At 36.2% G+C, this 15,673-nt stretch overlaps 1 protein-coding gene across 1 annotated transcript; it reads right to left on the bottom strand.

Annotated features, from left to right (window-relative positions):
• Positions 1 to 655: 655 nt before the first annotated feature.
• LOC149051535 (uncharacterized) lies at positions 656 to 10,125 on the bottom strand. The gene is made up of 19 exons (XM_089199797.1): positions 9,827 to 10,125; positions 7,832 to 8,707; positions 7,014 to 7,675; positions 6,877 to 6,936; positions 6,071 to 6,266; positions 5,546 to 5,653; positions 5,240 to 5,327; positions 4,875 to 4,965; positions 4,736 to 4,785; positions 3,864 to 3,993; positions 3,666 to 3,769; positions 3,232 to 3,334; positions 2,973 to 3,123; positions 2,780 to 2,861; positions 2,410 to 2,476; positions 1,982 to 2,070; positions 1,590 to 1,710; positions 1,243 to 1,284; positions 656 to 1,130 (listed from the first exon to the last, which is right to left on the bottom strand). The coding sequence occupies exons 1-19, from the start codon at positions 9,882 to 9,884 to the stop codon at positions 987 to 989; spliced, it is 3,222 nt and encodes a 1,073-aa protein (XP_089055923.1). The 5' UTR covers positions 9,885 to 10,125; the 3' UTR covers positions 656 to 986.
• Positions 10,126 to 15,673: the final 5,548 nt, after the last annotated feature.

Below are 15,673 nucleotides of genomic sequence, written 5' to 3' on the forward strand. Positions count from 1 at the left end.
TTTCGGAAGATTTTATGTCATGTACTTATTTAGAATTCACGTCTAAAGCAATGACTTCATATTTAAACAAACAAACAACAAAAAAACAACAACAAAAAACAGGCAAAAACATAACAGAGCAACATAAACACTCACTCAAGAGGGAAGTTGGACTTCTCAGGCGTCTTACAATCTCTCCCTGAGGGTTATGAGAGTGAGAGCGGAGAGGAGGTACCGGTAGTTAAGATAGATTCACAACCCTTTCCCTCTCTTCCACCCTGTAAGGACTTTAGAGAACGGGGCTAATAAAAATGTGCAGCTCTGCTTGCGTTATACAGTGTTACTCTAATCATTGATCAAAACTCAGTGGGATTCTTCCAAGGGGAAAGTAGAAGATTGTTTCATTGCTTTTTAATATAACGATTTTAATCCAAACTGATCAACTTGACTCTCTGACTCGAAAGGGTACAATGTGCCTCGTTATGCGAACAAATATACCAGATTACTAAAAGATATAATTCATTCACTCGTTTTCAATTATTTATTAATTTATCGGTTGGTTTAATTCATTTATTAATTATAAATCTTAAAAATCGACTTTTATTTTTGCAATCACAAAAGAACGATCGTATTTGGTATTTTCACAAGTAGCTAGGTGTTACCTTATGTACTCAAAATGTGGACCATCATTAAGTCGTTATTAAATACTAGTCAACAGTGGTTTAAAAGGAATACAGTAAAATATGCGTTGGTGTTAAACAAGTGCGACTTGAACGTATGATATGATTTTAGACAATCGACTCTCATTTTCGTTCTATTGAATCCAGTTATTTACGCTGATTTTTTAATTCCAACTCATATTAAGACTACTTTTTATCTGCCCACACATCACCGACATCACTGAGATTAGCCCGTGAGCTTTTCCTTGTGGAGTTTTCATTTCTTACAGATGGGAGAACGTTATCACCAAAAGTCGTTTAAATTGGATTACTGAATATTGTATTGTGTTATTCTTTGAAGGACTGCAATTCTACTGCCCACACTTCGCCGGCATCACTTGGATTAATTTGTGAGCTCTTCTTCGCAGAGTTTCCATGATTTACAGCAGATGGGAAAATGATATTCATCTTCCTTTTCAATCGCTCTCTAATCTGCAGATGAACGGGAGACCAAATATCAATTTCTAATCCACAAAATGTTTATTGATGTCTAGAAAATTCACAATTCCTCTTATGTACATCCTCAGTTTGATATTCATCTTACCTGGCTGTTCCGCACACAATGAAGAAGGAAAATCAGGATTCCCTGAAACAGATAATTATATCAGTATAACATCTCTTGTAATCCAGATGAGAAAGATGATAAAGATATGATCGTTTCATTGAGATGAAACCAGAATAAAAGTGGCGAAAGAATGAATTAGAGCAAGTCGCATATCTTGTAAACCAATAAAGATTGTCTGTTGTTGGGTAAATTATTTTCAATAGGCAATATCATCTGACCAATGTCAAAGAGCCTTTTTTTAGCTGAAAGAGTACTTTTAGCAATTAAGTATGTAAACAGATGACTGCAATTTAATATCGACTGATTTTTTTTTACCAAAAGCTTACCTGAATAGAGTTGAAAATAGTGAAAATGTAGGCGAAAGCTTTGTGTAATGATAACAAAAGTCCAAAAAGCCAGGTAACACCAAGCAGTGGGATCATCACCGCGCATGTTTTAATGCCAAGTCTGAATAACGACAACAATGTGTGATGAGCATCGATAAACCGTTCCTTTCATTCACGTGAATGAACTTTTTTTTTCAAAGTTGTATTGCCTCATCGTCGCAGACTAACTAGAGTGGAATCTAGACAAATACTGCTAAACTAAATGCGACAACAATATGATCACATTGCCAGAGGAGCCTGTGTAGAAACTAGTTATTATTTACCTTTCCCATCTAAATTTCATCAAGTTTACCACAATTATCTAATAAATGTTAAATTTATCTATTATTTACCGTATTTGCTGTGTATTGTTGTTTTCCTCAGTGGGTTGCATTAATTTCCTCATCTCCTTTATTACTCGGACAAGTATCAAAATGTTGAGCTGAAAAAAGCAAGGAATATAAAATGCATCACCGACAACAGAAAAATGGTCATTCGTCTCGTTGCGAGCGTTTGAAAAAAGAAAAGTCTGAATCTTCATGAAAAATTAAACCCTCTGCGTCCAGCTAGCCAACGCACTACTGCGTCTCTCTAATGGGCGACAGAGAACCCTGTGCTGCGCCACGCTATTACTTGGTTCACACGCAGGCCAAGGGGGATCAAAGTTGGAAAGACGAAAGGTAATATCAATTGGAGTTGATATTCTTTTGAAAGACGATAGTCGTTTAGCAGTGAAAATCTCTAACAATATTAATGAGACGTCAATTAATCAGAGACTCACAACTTCAATGAAAGCTACAAATGTGACGAAGATCCAGATCAGGTTATTTGTTGAGGAAAGCCAGCAACTGGAAACGAGTGTATAAAAAATATTAATTTACAGAAAATAATCTTTACAGCGCGACACAAATCAAACACAACAACACGATAAAACAAGACAACTCCCGGAGAAAACAAATGGAGTGATGATGAAAAACTGGAAAGAGATCTTAACAGCAACAATGCGTCGTGAAATGCTGATTATTTAAATGAAAAGAGAGAGAGAAAGAGAGAGAGAGAGAGAGAGAGAGAGAGAGAGAGAGAGAGAGAGAGAGAGGAAAGAGGAAGAAGAGATAAGGAACTGCAGGTGTATTATTGACTGTTTCTCATACTATTTTTCACTGGTATAGCTTTTAATTCCATCTTTTCCAGCGGCGATGCTTATTGAAATGCTAACCATGATGACGGGTAAACCTAAACATAAGAAGAAGGAAGTTAGCGCAACTGGAGAAGTCATGTGTCCAATTTTGAGGCGTTTCCGATTCAGCAGCTTATAATAATCTAAATCAAGTGAAATAAAAATACCCCATGATATGAAGTGATACATATGCATCTTGGTGTTGATGTTATAAACTTTCACGACAAACAGGAAGAAATAAATTCCTTCAACCAGCATCCAACAGAAAGCTGCCATCAGGAAATACTGCAAGAAAGCTGCTGCTAGGACGCAGAGAGCCTGCGAGAGAAAAAAAAAGCTTTTGTGGCTTTTTGATATTAATTTATAGAGAATTTTTTAAGCCCCTAAAAAGCAGATAAACCATGAATAGATAAATGCAACACTTACCGTATTTTCTGTGGCGTTTATGCCGGTAAGAAAGATTATTTGTCCAGCTCCAAGGGACACAGAAAGACTCAGTCGTATTTGAGTCAAAGGTTGCCATACGTCTCTAGTGAAACAAGCAAGCAATAAAAAAACTAACAAACAAACAGAAAAAAAAACCAAAGGCGAGACAGAAACAAAAACAAAACGAAGCAATATCTGACAAGGTATTCCACTAATTTTGTATCGTACTAGTTTAGACATCTTACCCGCTTTCGCACATAAACTTGATTAATCTCTATTACATTTTAATCATCTTTATTCGTTATTACTGTTATTTGTTCAATACACATGTTAATTAAATCGATTTTTTTTAAAGAACTTGTCTGTTCTAAGCCCTAAAGCCTTTAAGTTCATGAAAAGACTTAGTTCTTTGAGCGTATGGTTACAGTACTTACGTGAGGTAGGAATATAGAATAATTGTCAAAAGAATCGCGAAGATGGAAAGACTCAGTCCCACGTACGTGATAATTTCCAAAATAGTTTCGTCTTCCTCTGTGAGCTGTGAGGAGAAATGAAGAGAAAGCAAATTTCTTACCCAATCCAACGAAATTCTATTACCAATGCTAAAGGTAAGGCGAAAATAAACTCATTACCCCTGGGCTACCGTTGTAGTAGTCAAGTAAGACAGCAAAGTGAGTCAAATGATTGCAGCTGCAAACTGTTTCTTCTGAGTTGCTTTTCGAAGTAAATAAGTAACATCCTGTCTCTGAAAATCCGCTTGAACTGAAACGAAGAAAATAATAAATAACAATAAAATAATCATAATAACAATGATCATAAGAAAAATTAAAATAAAAAACTTATCGGGGCACCGATAGGTTTAATTTCTGTCATACTTTCACCAAGTTCATAACCTCCACACATCGTTGAGTACTTTCGAATTTGGCTTTTGTCCACATCTTCTCCCTGTCACTAATGGATTTGCCTTTGAGTGATCACTGTCAGCACTTTCAAACTGAGGCAAATGGTATACTAATGATATCGATATTCAGGCTTGGCACAAATCTTAAATAGACTCGTCAAACATTAATACACCCTAACTTAGGTGAAAAAACAAACAAGGAAAAAAGCAAAGTTTGAAACACAGAAACAAGCAAACGCAATAATGCAAACAAACAAATCAATGAACGTATAACTAAAATAAATGGAAGGAATCTAAAAGCAATAGATATATAGATATAGCTATGGAAACAGAAAAAAGAAACAGCAGTTACAAAACCTCCCAAGAAAAAATGACATTCAACAAATCAATGCTTTCATTTAAAGAACAAACAGATTGACCTTGAAAGGCCTTTTTAGAACGTAGGGAAAGTTTCAATGTCTCATCAAAGTCGAGTGAGAAATTATTTACAGCTAATATTAAACCTAGAAAAACACCCATTTAAGTATAATATTCACTACATAAATTTGAGAATGAAGAATCAGTTACTCCTGAAACAGGATGAAAAATAATTCCAGCTGTTACCTTCCACTTAAACCGCTCCAAAACATACATTTCTTCTCTCCTTCACCAATCTGTACTCGGAAAATAAACATTAAAATCATATACTGGGAATAAATATCACAACGTAAACAATTGATACTGATTTTGATCGTGTTCTTACTTTCAGATTTCTGAACCTTAAGATGACATTCTCTTGTAATTTTTCTGGTTTTGGATCTAAAGCCACGGCAGTTATCCAGGAGTCCAAATACCTTCGGAGGATATAGAAAATCAGTATGAAACAGAGTTATTTACAGCATAGTAATTATTTAAATGAAAATAGCATGCTAGGAGCCTATACAAACCAGTGTTACTTAAAGGCTAATTTATCAAACATGGAAAGATCATTGATTCTCTGACTAATTATCTCTCAATAGGGTTTTGAAATATTTGCGACTCCTATAGCTTTAACCCCTCGAGTTTCTTTTTATGTGTATTTTCGATGGAAGGGGCATTTGCTTTGGAAGCTTTGGGAGGTAACCTCACCTCCTGGTACCCGTTATAGTTCTGAAGGGTTGATCTGTAATCAATACTTCATGGAGATCCTTGTACATGATTCCCACAACCACTGATGCTAAAAAAAGAAAAAAAGAAAAATCAGGTTACAACATGACAACATGAAATCCAAGTTGCAAATGCGGATGTCTGAATCAAACAGACTATGTAAACCAACAAGCAAACTTGTATATATTTGTGGATGTATTTCAAAACTGAAAAAAATTGGAGAGGAATAAAAAAATTGTTATTTGCTGTAGCACATCGAAGATTTAGAAAACTGAAGTCAACACAAACCGTTGTTGGCAAAGTTTCTAGAGGAAACCTCCAGGCTCGTTTGCAGTTCTTGTTTCCCAAGACAAAAGTCACTAGCACTTTTGCGGTAGGTTTTTTGTATAGCCAACACTGATGGAGAAGAAACAATAGGGACGAAATTAAGAGTAACACATTCTCGAAGAAATATTTTTCGTGTTGGTCCGAAAGTAAGTCATAATCGTAATATGATTATTATACTTGCTTGAGAGCTTTGTATTCCCTACACAATCTTCTAAAAAGTATAATCCTCTCGAGATAATCAACACATCAAAAAGGTGAGGTTTTAATGCTTTTCAACATTCCAATCGCCGGAAAAATTGTCCATTATTGCTATGATTGATAAAAACAAATGGTCAATGGGAGGGATGAACCAGCTCGATCCGGCTACAGCACTGATCAACAGGTCCCATGAAAAAAAAATAGTTAAATCAGTAAAGCAGCCATTCTGTCATCGATCATTGTGTCAGTCAATAAACAAGTAAAGGATTCTTTCAATCCCTGACTCACCTAGTTTTCGGCTATTTATCTCCACTGAAGAATGCGCTCCAATCATTTGGTGTTTACCATAATTAAGGGCGAATACCTCCAAGGCGACTGCCACCTTAAAGATGGAATTTCTTGCTATTTCGATTTCTTCTTTGGTAAGATGTTTTCGGAGGATTTGGATACTGGTGATGAAGTCTTCAAAAACCCGAATAGCCTCCTGTAGTTACATAACATATATTTGTTAAAAGAAATATGCTAAAAATTGGGATCTGCGTGAGTCAAACGAGATATTTGAGTGTTTCATGAGTATTGAGCCGCAGGACCCTTGATCGTGTTCTATTATTTTAACAAAACAGCTTCAGACAACGGCAATGCGTTCAATATGCAAGCAAGGCCCATATTTCGTCTACTCCTAGTTAGATTATGAAAAAAAACATTGATACAGAAATAAATTAGACCAAAAACGGACGAAAGAATAAATATCCAGCAAAATGGCCAAATGGTATGTAGGATGTGCACAAGTTAAAGAAGTGTCCAGGAACTCGTCAAGGGAGTCGGAATTATCTTTTTTCACTTATGCCAGTTCATATTTTAGAAATTATAATAATATCGATAGTGACGATGATAATGTTGTAATAATCATAATAATGATAATGAGGACGATGGCGATAATGATACAGTCTTGTGTGCTCTTTTTCGAGTGAGCTCGAAGTTTTCTTCAAGCTTAGAAACTGCTGCATTGCATTGGTCAGTCTTTCCAATCATTGCGCATTTCACACAGACTGAGTGGATTAATCATAAAAGATAAGCAAGTAATAAGTTCATACCATCAAGGACAAGATTCTATTGTTTCCTCCTCCTTTTAGCTCAAAAGTAGAATCGTTTGCCTGAGATGAAGAAAGGCAATAAAGTTGGCAAACAGCAATGTTGCAAGTAGTAAGCTTGAGAGAAATACATTGCTTACCAGATTCTTAATTTCTTCCAACTTCGATGACAGAGGTGTCTGTGGAGATGGGGAAGATGATATTGCTGCTGATGATGCTGCTGATGATCCTGATGCTGATGCCAATGCAAATGTTGCTGTTGGCTTTGATGATGATGGTGATAGCGGTGATGAAGATGTTGATACCACTACTGATAATACTGCTAACGATGATGCAGCTACTGATGATGATGCTGACGATGATCCTGATGTTGCTGTTGGCTTTGATGATGATGATGATGTTGATGAAGATGCTGATGCCCCTACTGGAAGTACTGTTGCCGATGATGCTGCTGCTGATGATTCTGATGCTGATCCTGATGTTAATGCTGATGTTGCTGTTGGCTTTGATGATGATCGTGATACTGTTGATGAGGTTGCTGATGCCCCTGCCGGTAATGCAGCTGCCGGTGATGCTGCTGATGGTGATGCTGCTGATGGTGATGCTGCTGATGGTGATGCTGATGCTGATGCTGACGCTGATTTTGCTTCTGGCATCAATAATGATGCTGAGAGTGCTGATGTAGATGCTGATGCCTCTGCTGATAATATTGCGTGATGTGGGTGTGATGAAGATGATGGTAATGGTGAAGGTGAGATTAATGATAGAGGTGATTGCAACGTTGATTGCAGCAGAACTGAATCTTGAAGAATATTTAATTGTCAAGATCAAATTGACACTAAAATTTTAATGCAGCGACTTTTAAAATAATACATTCTCTTTCTTTTTAGAATCTTTTACTCTTTTTCGTTAAACAAAAAAAGAGTGTTTTAAGTATTTAACGTATTATTATACTCACTGTAAGCTTTTGTTCCATGTCCTTTTGAAGTTTTAGTTGCGAATACTCGAATTGTTGAAGCCCCAACAGACGTAACGGCATTCGACGTGTATAAATCTGAAGTGATGCGGTGAGTATCTGAAAATTTGGTGCAAATGCAGCTTTTATCTTCCCCAGTGCAGGTCTGAAAGATTCTTGTCGTGAGGGACCATGACTTGGAAGGAAGCATGAGACTTCCACAACATTTACCATTCCCAGAGCATATTAGCTTAATATTAGAACTTGTTGGCCAAGTCCTAGTGATTGTACATGTACCATGGCACTCCTGTGTACAATCGTTTGCGTTACAATGCATATTGCACTCCTTTACTTTATCACCTTTGCACTTTTGTATTTTACACTTGCTCCCGCTGCAGTTCAGTTTACACGTCTCAGCGTTGCAGGATTGTTCACAGTCTGGACCATTACATTCTAGATTCATTTCACATGCATTTCCGTTACCTTCGCAGCTTTGCATTTTACACTTGCTCCCGCTGCAGTTCAGTTTACACGTCTTAGCCTTGCAGGTTTGGTCACAGTCTGGACCATTATATTCTAGATTCATTTCACATGCATTTCCGTTACCTTTGCAGCTTTGCATTTTACACTTGCTCCCGCTGCAGTTCAGTTTACACGTCTTAGCCTTGCAGGTTTGGTCACAATCGTTACGTTCACATTCCAGATCCATTTCACACAACTCTACTCCAGTATCGCACGTCTGTTTACACCCTTTTCCTTTGCATTTCATAAAACAAGCATAATTACCACCGCTGCAATTTTTGAGCAGATTGCAAGGATCATTATTACATTGCGATATACATTTATCCCCGTTGTTATTTCCACTGCCCAGCTCAAAACCTGAAACAACAGAAACAAGAACAGAACTAAAAACATAAGAATATCAAATATGAAAATAACGATGACGATAGTTATGAAAAATACAAAGATATCGCAAGACCCTCCTTGAGCAAATAAACAACTTTACACCACTATTACATAAAACTCCTGAGTATAATTCTCATGGAAACTAACATTACAGCAGAGTGATTATGTACACCATTTCGTTTAAACCGAGTCTTTAATTACCGCGAATCTGACATAGATTTGGAATTTACAAGTTAATAGAAAGCGGTTCCTTTAAAACTAACCGCCTTTTATGTAACTTTCTAAATAGGTGAGATATCTCAGTATTTTGTCTTCTTTTGTATTATTAACACCATTCATTCATATTTATTTATCCATGTTTTTGTTTATTTACTTAACTTTTGTTTATATCTTATTATCAATTTTTGCAAATATAGGCGATAAGCCTTCTTTCTATAACTACGTTTTGCAGCTTAGGAATTGAGAAATACATAAAGCATCCCTGGGTGTAAAGAACATTTCTGCATAACGACGATGGCTTCTCAGATGTTGTTTACAGATTAATGATAAATTAAATACCAAGGAAAAACTGAGTCACACAAAAATTGTCAAGGAGAAAGCAAGACTTAAAAGACTTGAAATTATATTGTTTAGCTGCAAGGCTCGCTGATTTGTGAGATGTGAGAGGTGAGCTAAATTTCAACTTTCTGCTTAATTATTACAGAATTTGCATACCTTTAAATTTAAAAAAAACCGCCTTAAAATATCCCATCGCCGTTTGCATGTTTTCGCTAAAGCTTCACTTTTTTATGATAGACCCGTGAGTTAGAACAGGGTTTAAGCCGGTATCTCAATAATACATTGGTAAAACGGCTCCCTGAAATACATCCCCTAAAATACCTCGTCTTGACTTCCTGAGAAAAAAAGCCTGTGTGGCCACCTGCCATTAAGGATCGTCTAATCTAAAACTACTCTAAGTTTTAGCGGTCTTTGTTTGCGCTCAATTGTATTTCGAAGACTTGTCAAAGGGCAGCCATGAGATGGACTCCTTGGAGTGCACTTAGGATGCATTCTAAATGAAACCAATCTTTTAAAAAGAGCTCTGGTACTCACTCAACATAGTTATTGATAGCAGGAGTGTTCCCCACAACTGGCAGCTTCTCGTCACCATTATTTTTTCCGTTGGGTTAGTTTAGTTCCTGTAAGCTGAACCAAATGCAACCTTCTAGAAAATTGTCAGTGGCTGAAGATCGGTCCGAAATATCCTCTGCCAATATAAATGCAAGGCTTGTGATAATTCTCCTTTTAGTAAGAACCAACCGTCTACTCAGTGCTGACATACACGACGGGAAATAGATTGTCATGCAAATTATTTTCGTCGAGTATTTGTGCCGAAATTTAGGCGCAGTAAGCCTTCTTACTTAGGTAAAAAACTATGACAGAAATGAAACTAACTTTTCAAGCAAATGCTTCATTCGAATTTTAAAGCTTTTTCAATAGTTAAGCATGGGATGCCCAATACTTGGCGAAAAACAGTGCATTTTTGAATAATATACCCTTAGGCCAAAGATATAAACTTGTGGTGACGGGTTTTATTCATTTTAATGTCACTATCAATTACTGACAGTTGCCACTCTTTGTTTATTTAACTCCTGTACGTCGAATTAGTTTTTGTTTAGAATGCTATGCTTTGAAACAATTACGTTTCCACTTGTAAATGTCTATCATAAATACATATAATAGAGACATGTTTTGCTCGCTTTTTCTGACGGTATTCGCTAAATAGATCTCACCTGCACGCGCCACACACTAGAAGGTGTTATTGACAAAATAGGTGACGTTTATTGGAGCAATAAATGGAGATAATAGCTCACCAAAGCTTAATTAGTTGTTTAACTTCAGAAACTTACAGAGGTAGAGATGGATTCGTTAGATGTGAGTGTTACCTGTTTTGTCTCCAACATATAAAAATAATTAGTTAAGTAACAATGAAGAATCTTTAATGTTAGACTTTTGGGATCATAGTCACGCGGAATATGGTAACAGACGTTATTTTAGGTAGTTATTTTTTCACCCACGAGGGAGAAGGAGGATTTGTAGCGTAGGGCGACTTTATACGTTAGAAAACCTAAAGACACAACTGGTATTGACATACCCACGCGACCTTATCGCTTAAAAATGCTCGCAATAAGTCTATTCGACTCGAAATTAAATACAACCTGAAAAAAAAAAAAAAAGATACACATAAAAATAAATTTTCTTTTTATACAACTGTGTACATTGCGATCTTTAATTGCAACCCACTTTGTAATTATAATAATAATAGTGATAACAACAATTTACTGTTTTAAACACGGGCATAATACTTCTGAATAGTAATCCGATTAACCGCTTCCTAAATATTGACGGGTCAATACCTAAAAGTTAATAATAAATGTTTTTATTATCAACCAGCTGTTTCAGACTTCCCTTAGGGTTTTTCGAAATGTTTGGGAAAAGACCTAGAATAAAGGAAACCACAAAACACATATACTGAAATAATATCAATGCACAACATTTATTTTTTTGCGGAATGATAATCTAGAACTGCTCCGTCGAAGTTCCCTATCGTGTTTGATATGTTTGATTTAATACTGCTTTCGTAATGAGTTTGATATATTTTATGCAAGCATTTGAAAGACTTAATATTGTCTACCTTTTTTCCCTTACTTATAGCGTGATCGTACTTAAATACAGTTTATCATTAATATCATCATTATTATTATTATCATTGTTATTATTATTTTATTAAGGTGTATGGTATGAATACTCGGCTACATGAAGCAGGCATACCGATCTCAAATAGCTCGTTTTCTTTTCGTTTTTTCTTAGGCACGGAAATTAACAAAGATTCGACAAATTCGTGGCAAAATTAAAATCGAAATTGCTGCTGAAGTTTGCTTACCCTGTATTTCCATCGTGAAATTAAACGTTGTGTTAACTAGTCAGAACCCATGTTATTTCCAAACGTTGCTATTTTTGTGCAATATACGTTTTTGGTTTTTTTGGTCCATATTTCCAAAGCCTTCTCAAAATGCGAAGACAGCTGATAAACCCAACAGGCGATTCGCATCAATTTATAGAATTCCTTTATTCTCACCCCTCACCTCCGAAATCCTATAACCTAGATAAACGCGCGAATCTAAAATGTTACGACTGCGTTTATCTATAGCTGAAAGCACCTGTCGACCTCTGGCGGAAAAAAAAATCTTTAAAGACATGCTTGCGAGAGCAAAAATGTAATTTGAGAGCGATGATGCGACGCGGCCACAATGACGATAGTTCTGAAAAATACAAAGGCATCGCAAGACCCTTGGTGCGCAAATAAACAACTTAGACCACTGTTCCACTGAGACTGCTGAGTATAATTTTCATGGAAACTACCATTACAGCGGACAGATGGTATACATCATTTCGTTCAAACGAAATCCTCAAGTACCACGAAGGTGTTAATACAAAGCGATTTCTTTACAAACAAACAGCCTGTTATGTATCTTTCTATATAGGCGAGATATATCTCAGTATTGTATCTTATTTTTGGATATATTTGTATTAATTTATCCAAGTTTTTGTTTATTTACTTAATTTTTTTAAATTATTATTATTATTTTTTTTTTTGCAAAGATAGGCGGCCCTTGTAAGATTAAAGAGTGAGCCTCCTTTCCATAACTAGGTTTTGCAGCTTAGGAATTGAGAAATACTTAAGGGCATCCCTAGGTGTAAAGAACATTTCCGCATGACGAAGTTGGTTTCTCATATATTGTTTACAGATTAATTATAAATTAAATACCAAGGAAAAACTGACTTATATAAAAATTGCCATGGAGAAAACAAGACTTGAGAGACTTGAAATGGTATTGTTAAGCTGCAAAGCTCGGTAGTTTGTAAGGGGTGAGAGACGACCTAAATTTCAACTTTCTATTTAGTCATTACAGAATTTGCATATCTTTAAATTGGAAAAAAAAACTGGGCTTAAAATATCCCATCGCTGTTTGCATATATGCGCAAAAGCTTCATTTTTTTATGATAGACCCATGGGTTAGAACAGGCTTTAAGCCTGTATCTCAATATAATTAGCTAAAAAGGCTTCCTGAAATACATCCCGTACAATATTTCGTCTTGGCTTCCTAAGAAAAAGCCTGTGTGGCCACCTACAACTGAGGATCGTCTAATCTAAAACTAATCTAAGTTTAGCGGTCTTTGAAGACTTTTCAAAGGGCAGCCATAAGATGGACTCCACGAAGTGCGCTTAGGATGTATTCTAGATGAAATCAATCTTTTAAAAGAAGCTTTGGTACCCACTCAACATAGTTATTGATAACAGGAGTGTTCCCCACAACTGGCAGCTTCTCGTCATCATTATTTTTTTTTCCTTTGGGTGAGTTTAGTTCCTGTAAGCTGAACCAAATGCAACCTTCTGGAAAATTGTCAGTGGCTGAAGACCGGTCCGAAATATCCTTTGCCAGTATAAATCAATGCTAGTGATAATTCAAATTTTAGCTAAAACCAGCCGTTTACTCAGTGATATACACAACAGAAAAATGGATTGTCATGCAAATTATTTTCGTCGGATATTTCTGCCGAAATTTAGTAGCAGTAAGCCTTTTTACTTAAGTAAAAAATATAACAGTTATGAAACTAAGGTATCGAGCAAATGATTTATTCGAATTGTATGGAGTACACAATACTTGGCGAAAAACTGTGCATTTTTCAATAATATAGTCTTAGGCTAAAGATATTAACTTGTGGTGACGGGTTTTATTCATTTTCATGTTACTATTAATTATTGACAGTTGCCACTCTTCGTTTATTTCGCTCTGCTCCGTCGAATTAGGTTTTTTTTTTTTAAGAGCATTAGCATCACATGAGTTCCTTCGAAACAATCACCTCACCACTTGTAATATGTCTGTCATAATAGATTTTTTTTCTTCGCTTTTTCTGGCTAGCGGTCCTCACTGAGTAATGCAGAGCAGAAGATCTTACCTGCACGTGCCACGCACTAGAAGGTGTTATTGACAAAATATGTGACGTTTTTCGTTTCTTGGAACAATAAATGGAGATAATAGCTCACCAAGGCTAAATTGATTTTTTTAACTTCAAAAATTTTCCGAGTTAGAAACTGAGTGTTCCCTGTTTTCGTCGCCGGTATATCAAAATAATTATTTGAGTAACGATGAAGAATCTGTAATGTTAGACTTAGGGGATCATAGTTACGCAGATTATGGTAACAGACGACTCGTTATTTTTCACCCGCGAGGGAAAAGGAGGATTTTGTAGGGAAGGCCGACTTTAGGCATTCGAAGACCTTAAAAGACAACTGGTATTAGCATACCCAGTCGAACTTATCGCTTAAGAAATGCTCACAATAAGCTTATTTGACTCGAAAATAACTTCATCCCGAAAAAAAAATATTAAAAAGAGTTTTCTTCGTATACAACTGTGTTCATTGCGATCTTTGATCGCAGCCCACATTGTAATTATAATAACAATAATATTAATGTACTGTTTTTGAACACGGGCATTGTAATTCTGAATAGTATTTCGATTACCTGTCTCCTAAATATTGACAGGTTAATACCTAAAAGCTAACAATAAATGTATTTGTCATCAACGAGCTGTTTAAGACTTCCCTTAGGGATTTTCGAAAAGTTTGGGAAATGATGTAGAATAGAGGAAAACACATAGATTGAAATAATATCAATGCAAAACTTTTTTTTTGTTTGTTTGTTTTTTTTTTGTGCAATGATAATCTAGAGGAGCTCCGTAGAAGTTGTCTATCGTGTTTGATATGTTTACTTTAATATTGCTTTCGTAATGAATTTGGTATATTTTATGCAAGCATTGGAAAGCTAACATTTGTCTACCTTTTCCCCTATTCAATACGTGATCGTACTTAAATACAGTTTTTTAAAATTACAAAATTGGCAAAATTAAAATCGGAATTGCTGCTTAAGTTTGCTTACACTGCATTTTCATCGTGAAATTAAACAGTTTCTTAACTAGCTAGAGCCTTTGTTATTTCGAAACGTTGCTATCTTTGTGTGATATACGTTTTTGGTTTTTTAGTTCATATTTCCAAAGCCGTATCAAAATGCGAAGGCAGCTGAAAAACCCATTTGGCGATTTGCATAAATTTAAAGAATTCCTTCTTTCCCACCCCTCCCCTCTGATTAAATCCTATACTTTAGATGTACGCGCGAATCTAAAATGTTACGACTGCGTTTATATATAGCTAAAAGGACCTGTTGACCGTTGGCAAAAAAACAAATCCCTGATAGACATGCTTGCGAGATCAAAAATATAATGCGACGATATGCGACTCGACCACAAAGGCCATAAGGGGAGTCCAGGTCGGTCTATCTTTGCCTTTATTCTCATGTTGATATTTTCCACGCAACCACTCTAGCGTGCATAATTAGTTAATGTACAAATGCACAAAACACAAAACATAGCTTCCCTGTCCAAACTTTACTCGAAGCCAACTCGTTATTGTGTTTTATCTGCCGATGGATTAATTAACTGGATAGCCGAACCACGAGCGTTTGATTCTTCCTCTTCTTGTGATCCAAGGTTCTCGGAATCTCTTATTTCTTCAACATCTAGGGAAATTAAGGGGTTCGTTTACAGTAAAACGGTTTGGACGGATTTGGCTGAACAATGGACGGTTCAACAATGGGCGACTGGACAATGGAAGGACTTGCGTTTGAAACGATGCTAATATCTATGGCCTCTGTATTCGTTTTATCTGCTTGACTCTGACTAGTAAATGGGGTGGAAACTCGTGATGGGTCACTGGAAGGAATTGGAAGGAATTGTCCGAATGTATGTAAGCTTTTAGATCATATACGTGATTGTCGTCAAGGCGGTGGTACAGCTCTATTGTTCAGGGACTTGCTGACCGTCAAGAAAGTGGGTGGTGGT

Source organism: Pocillopora damicornis, chromosome 1 (assembly GCF_964200805.1).
Source record: "Pocillopora damicornis chromosome 1, jaPocDami1.2, whole genome shotgun sequence".
Lineage (NCBI taxonomy): Eukaryota > Metazoa > Cnidaria > Anthozoa > Scleractinia > Pocilloporidae > Pocillopora > Pocillopora damicornis.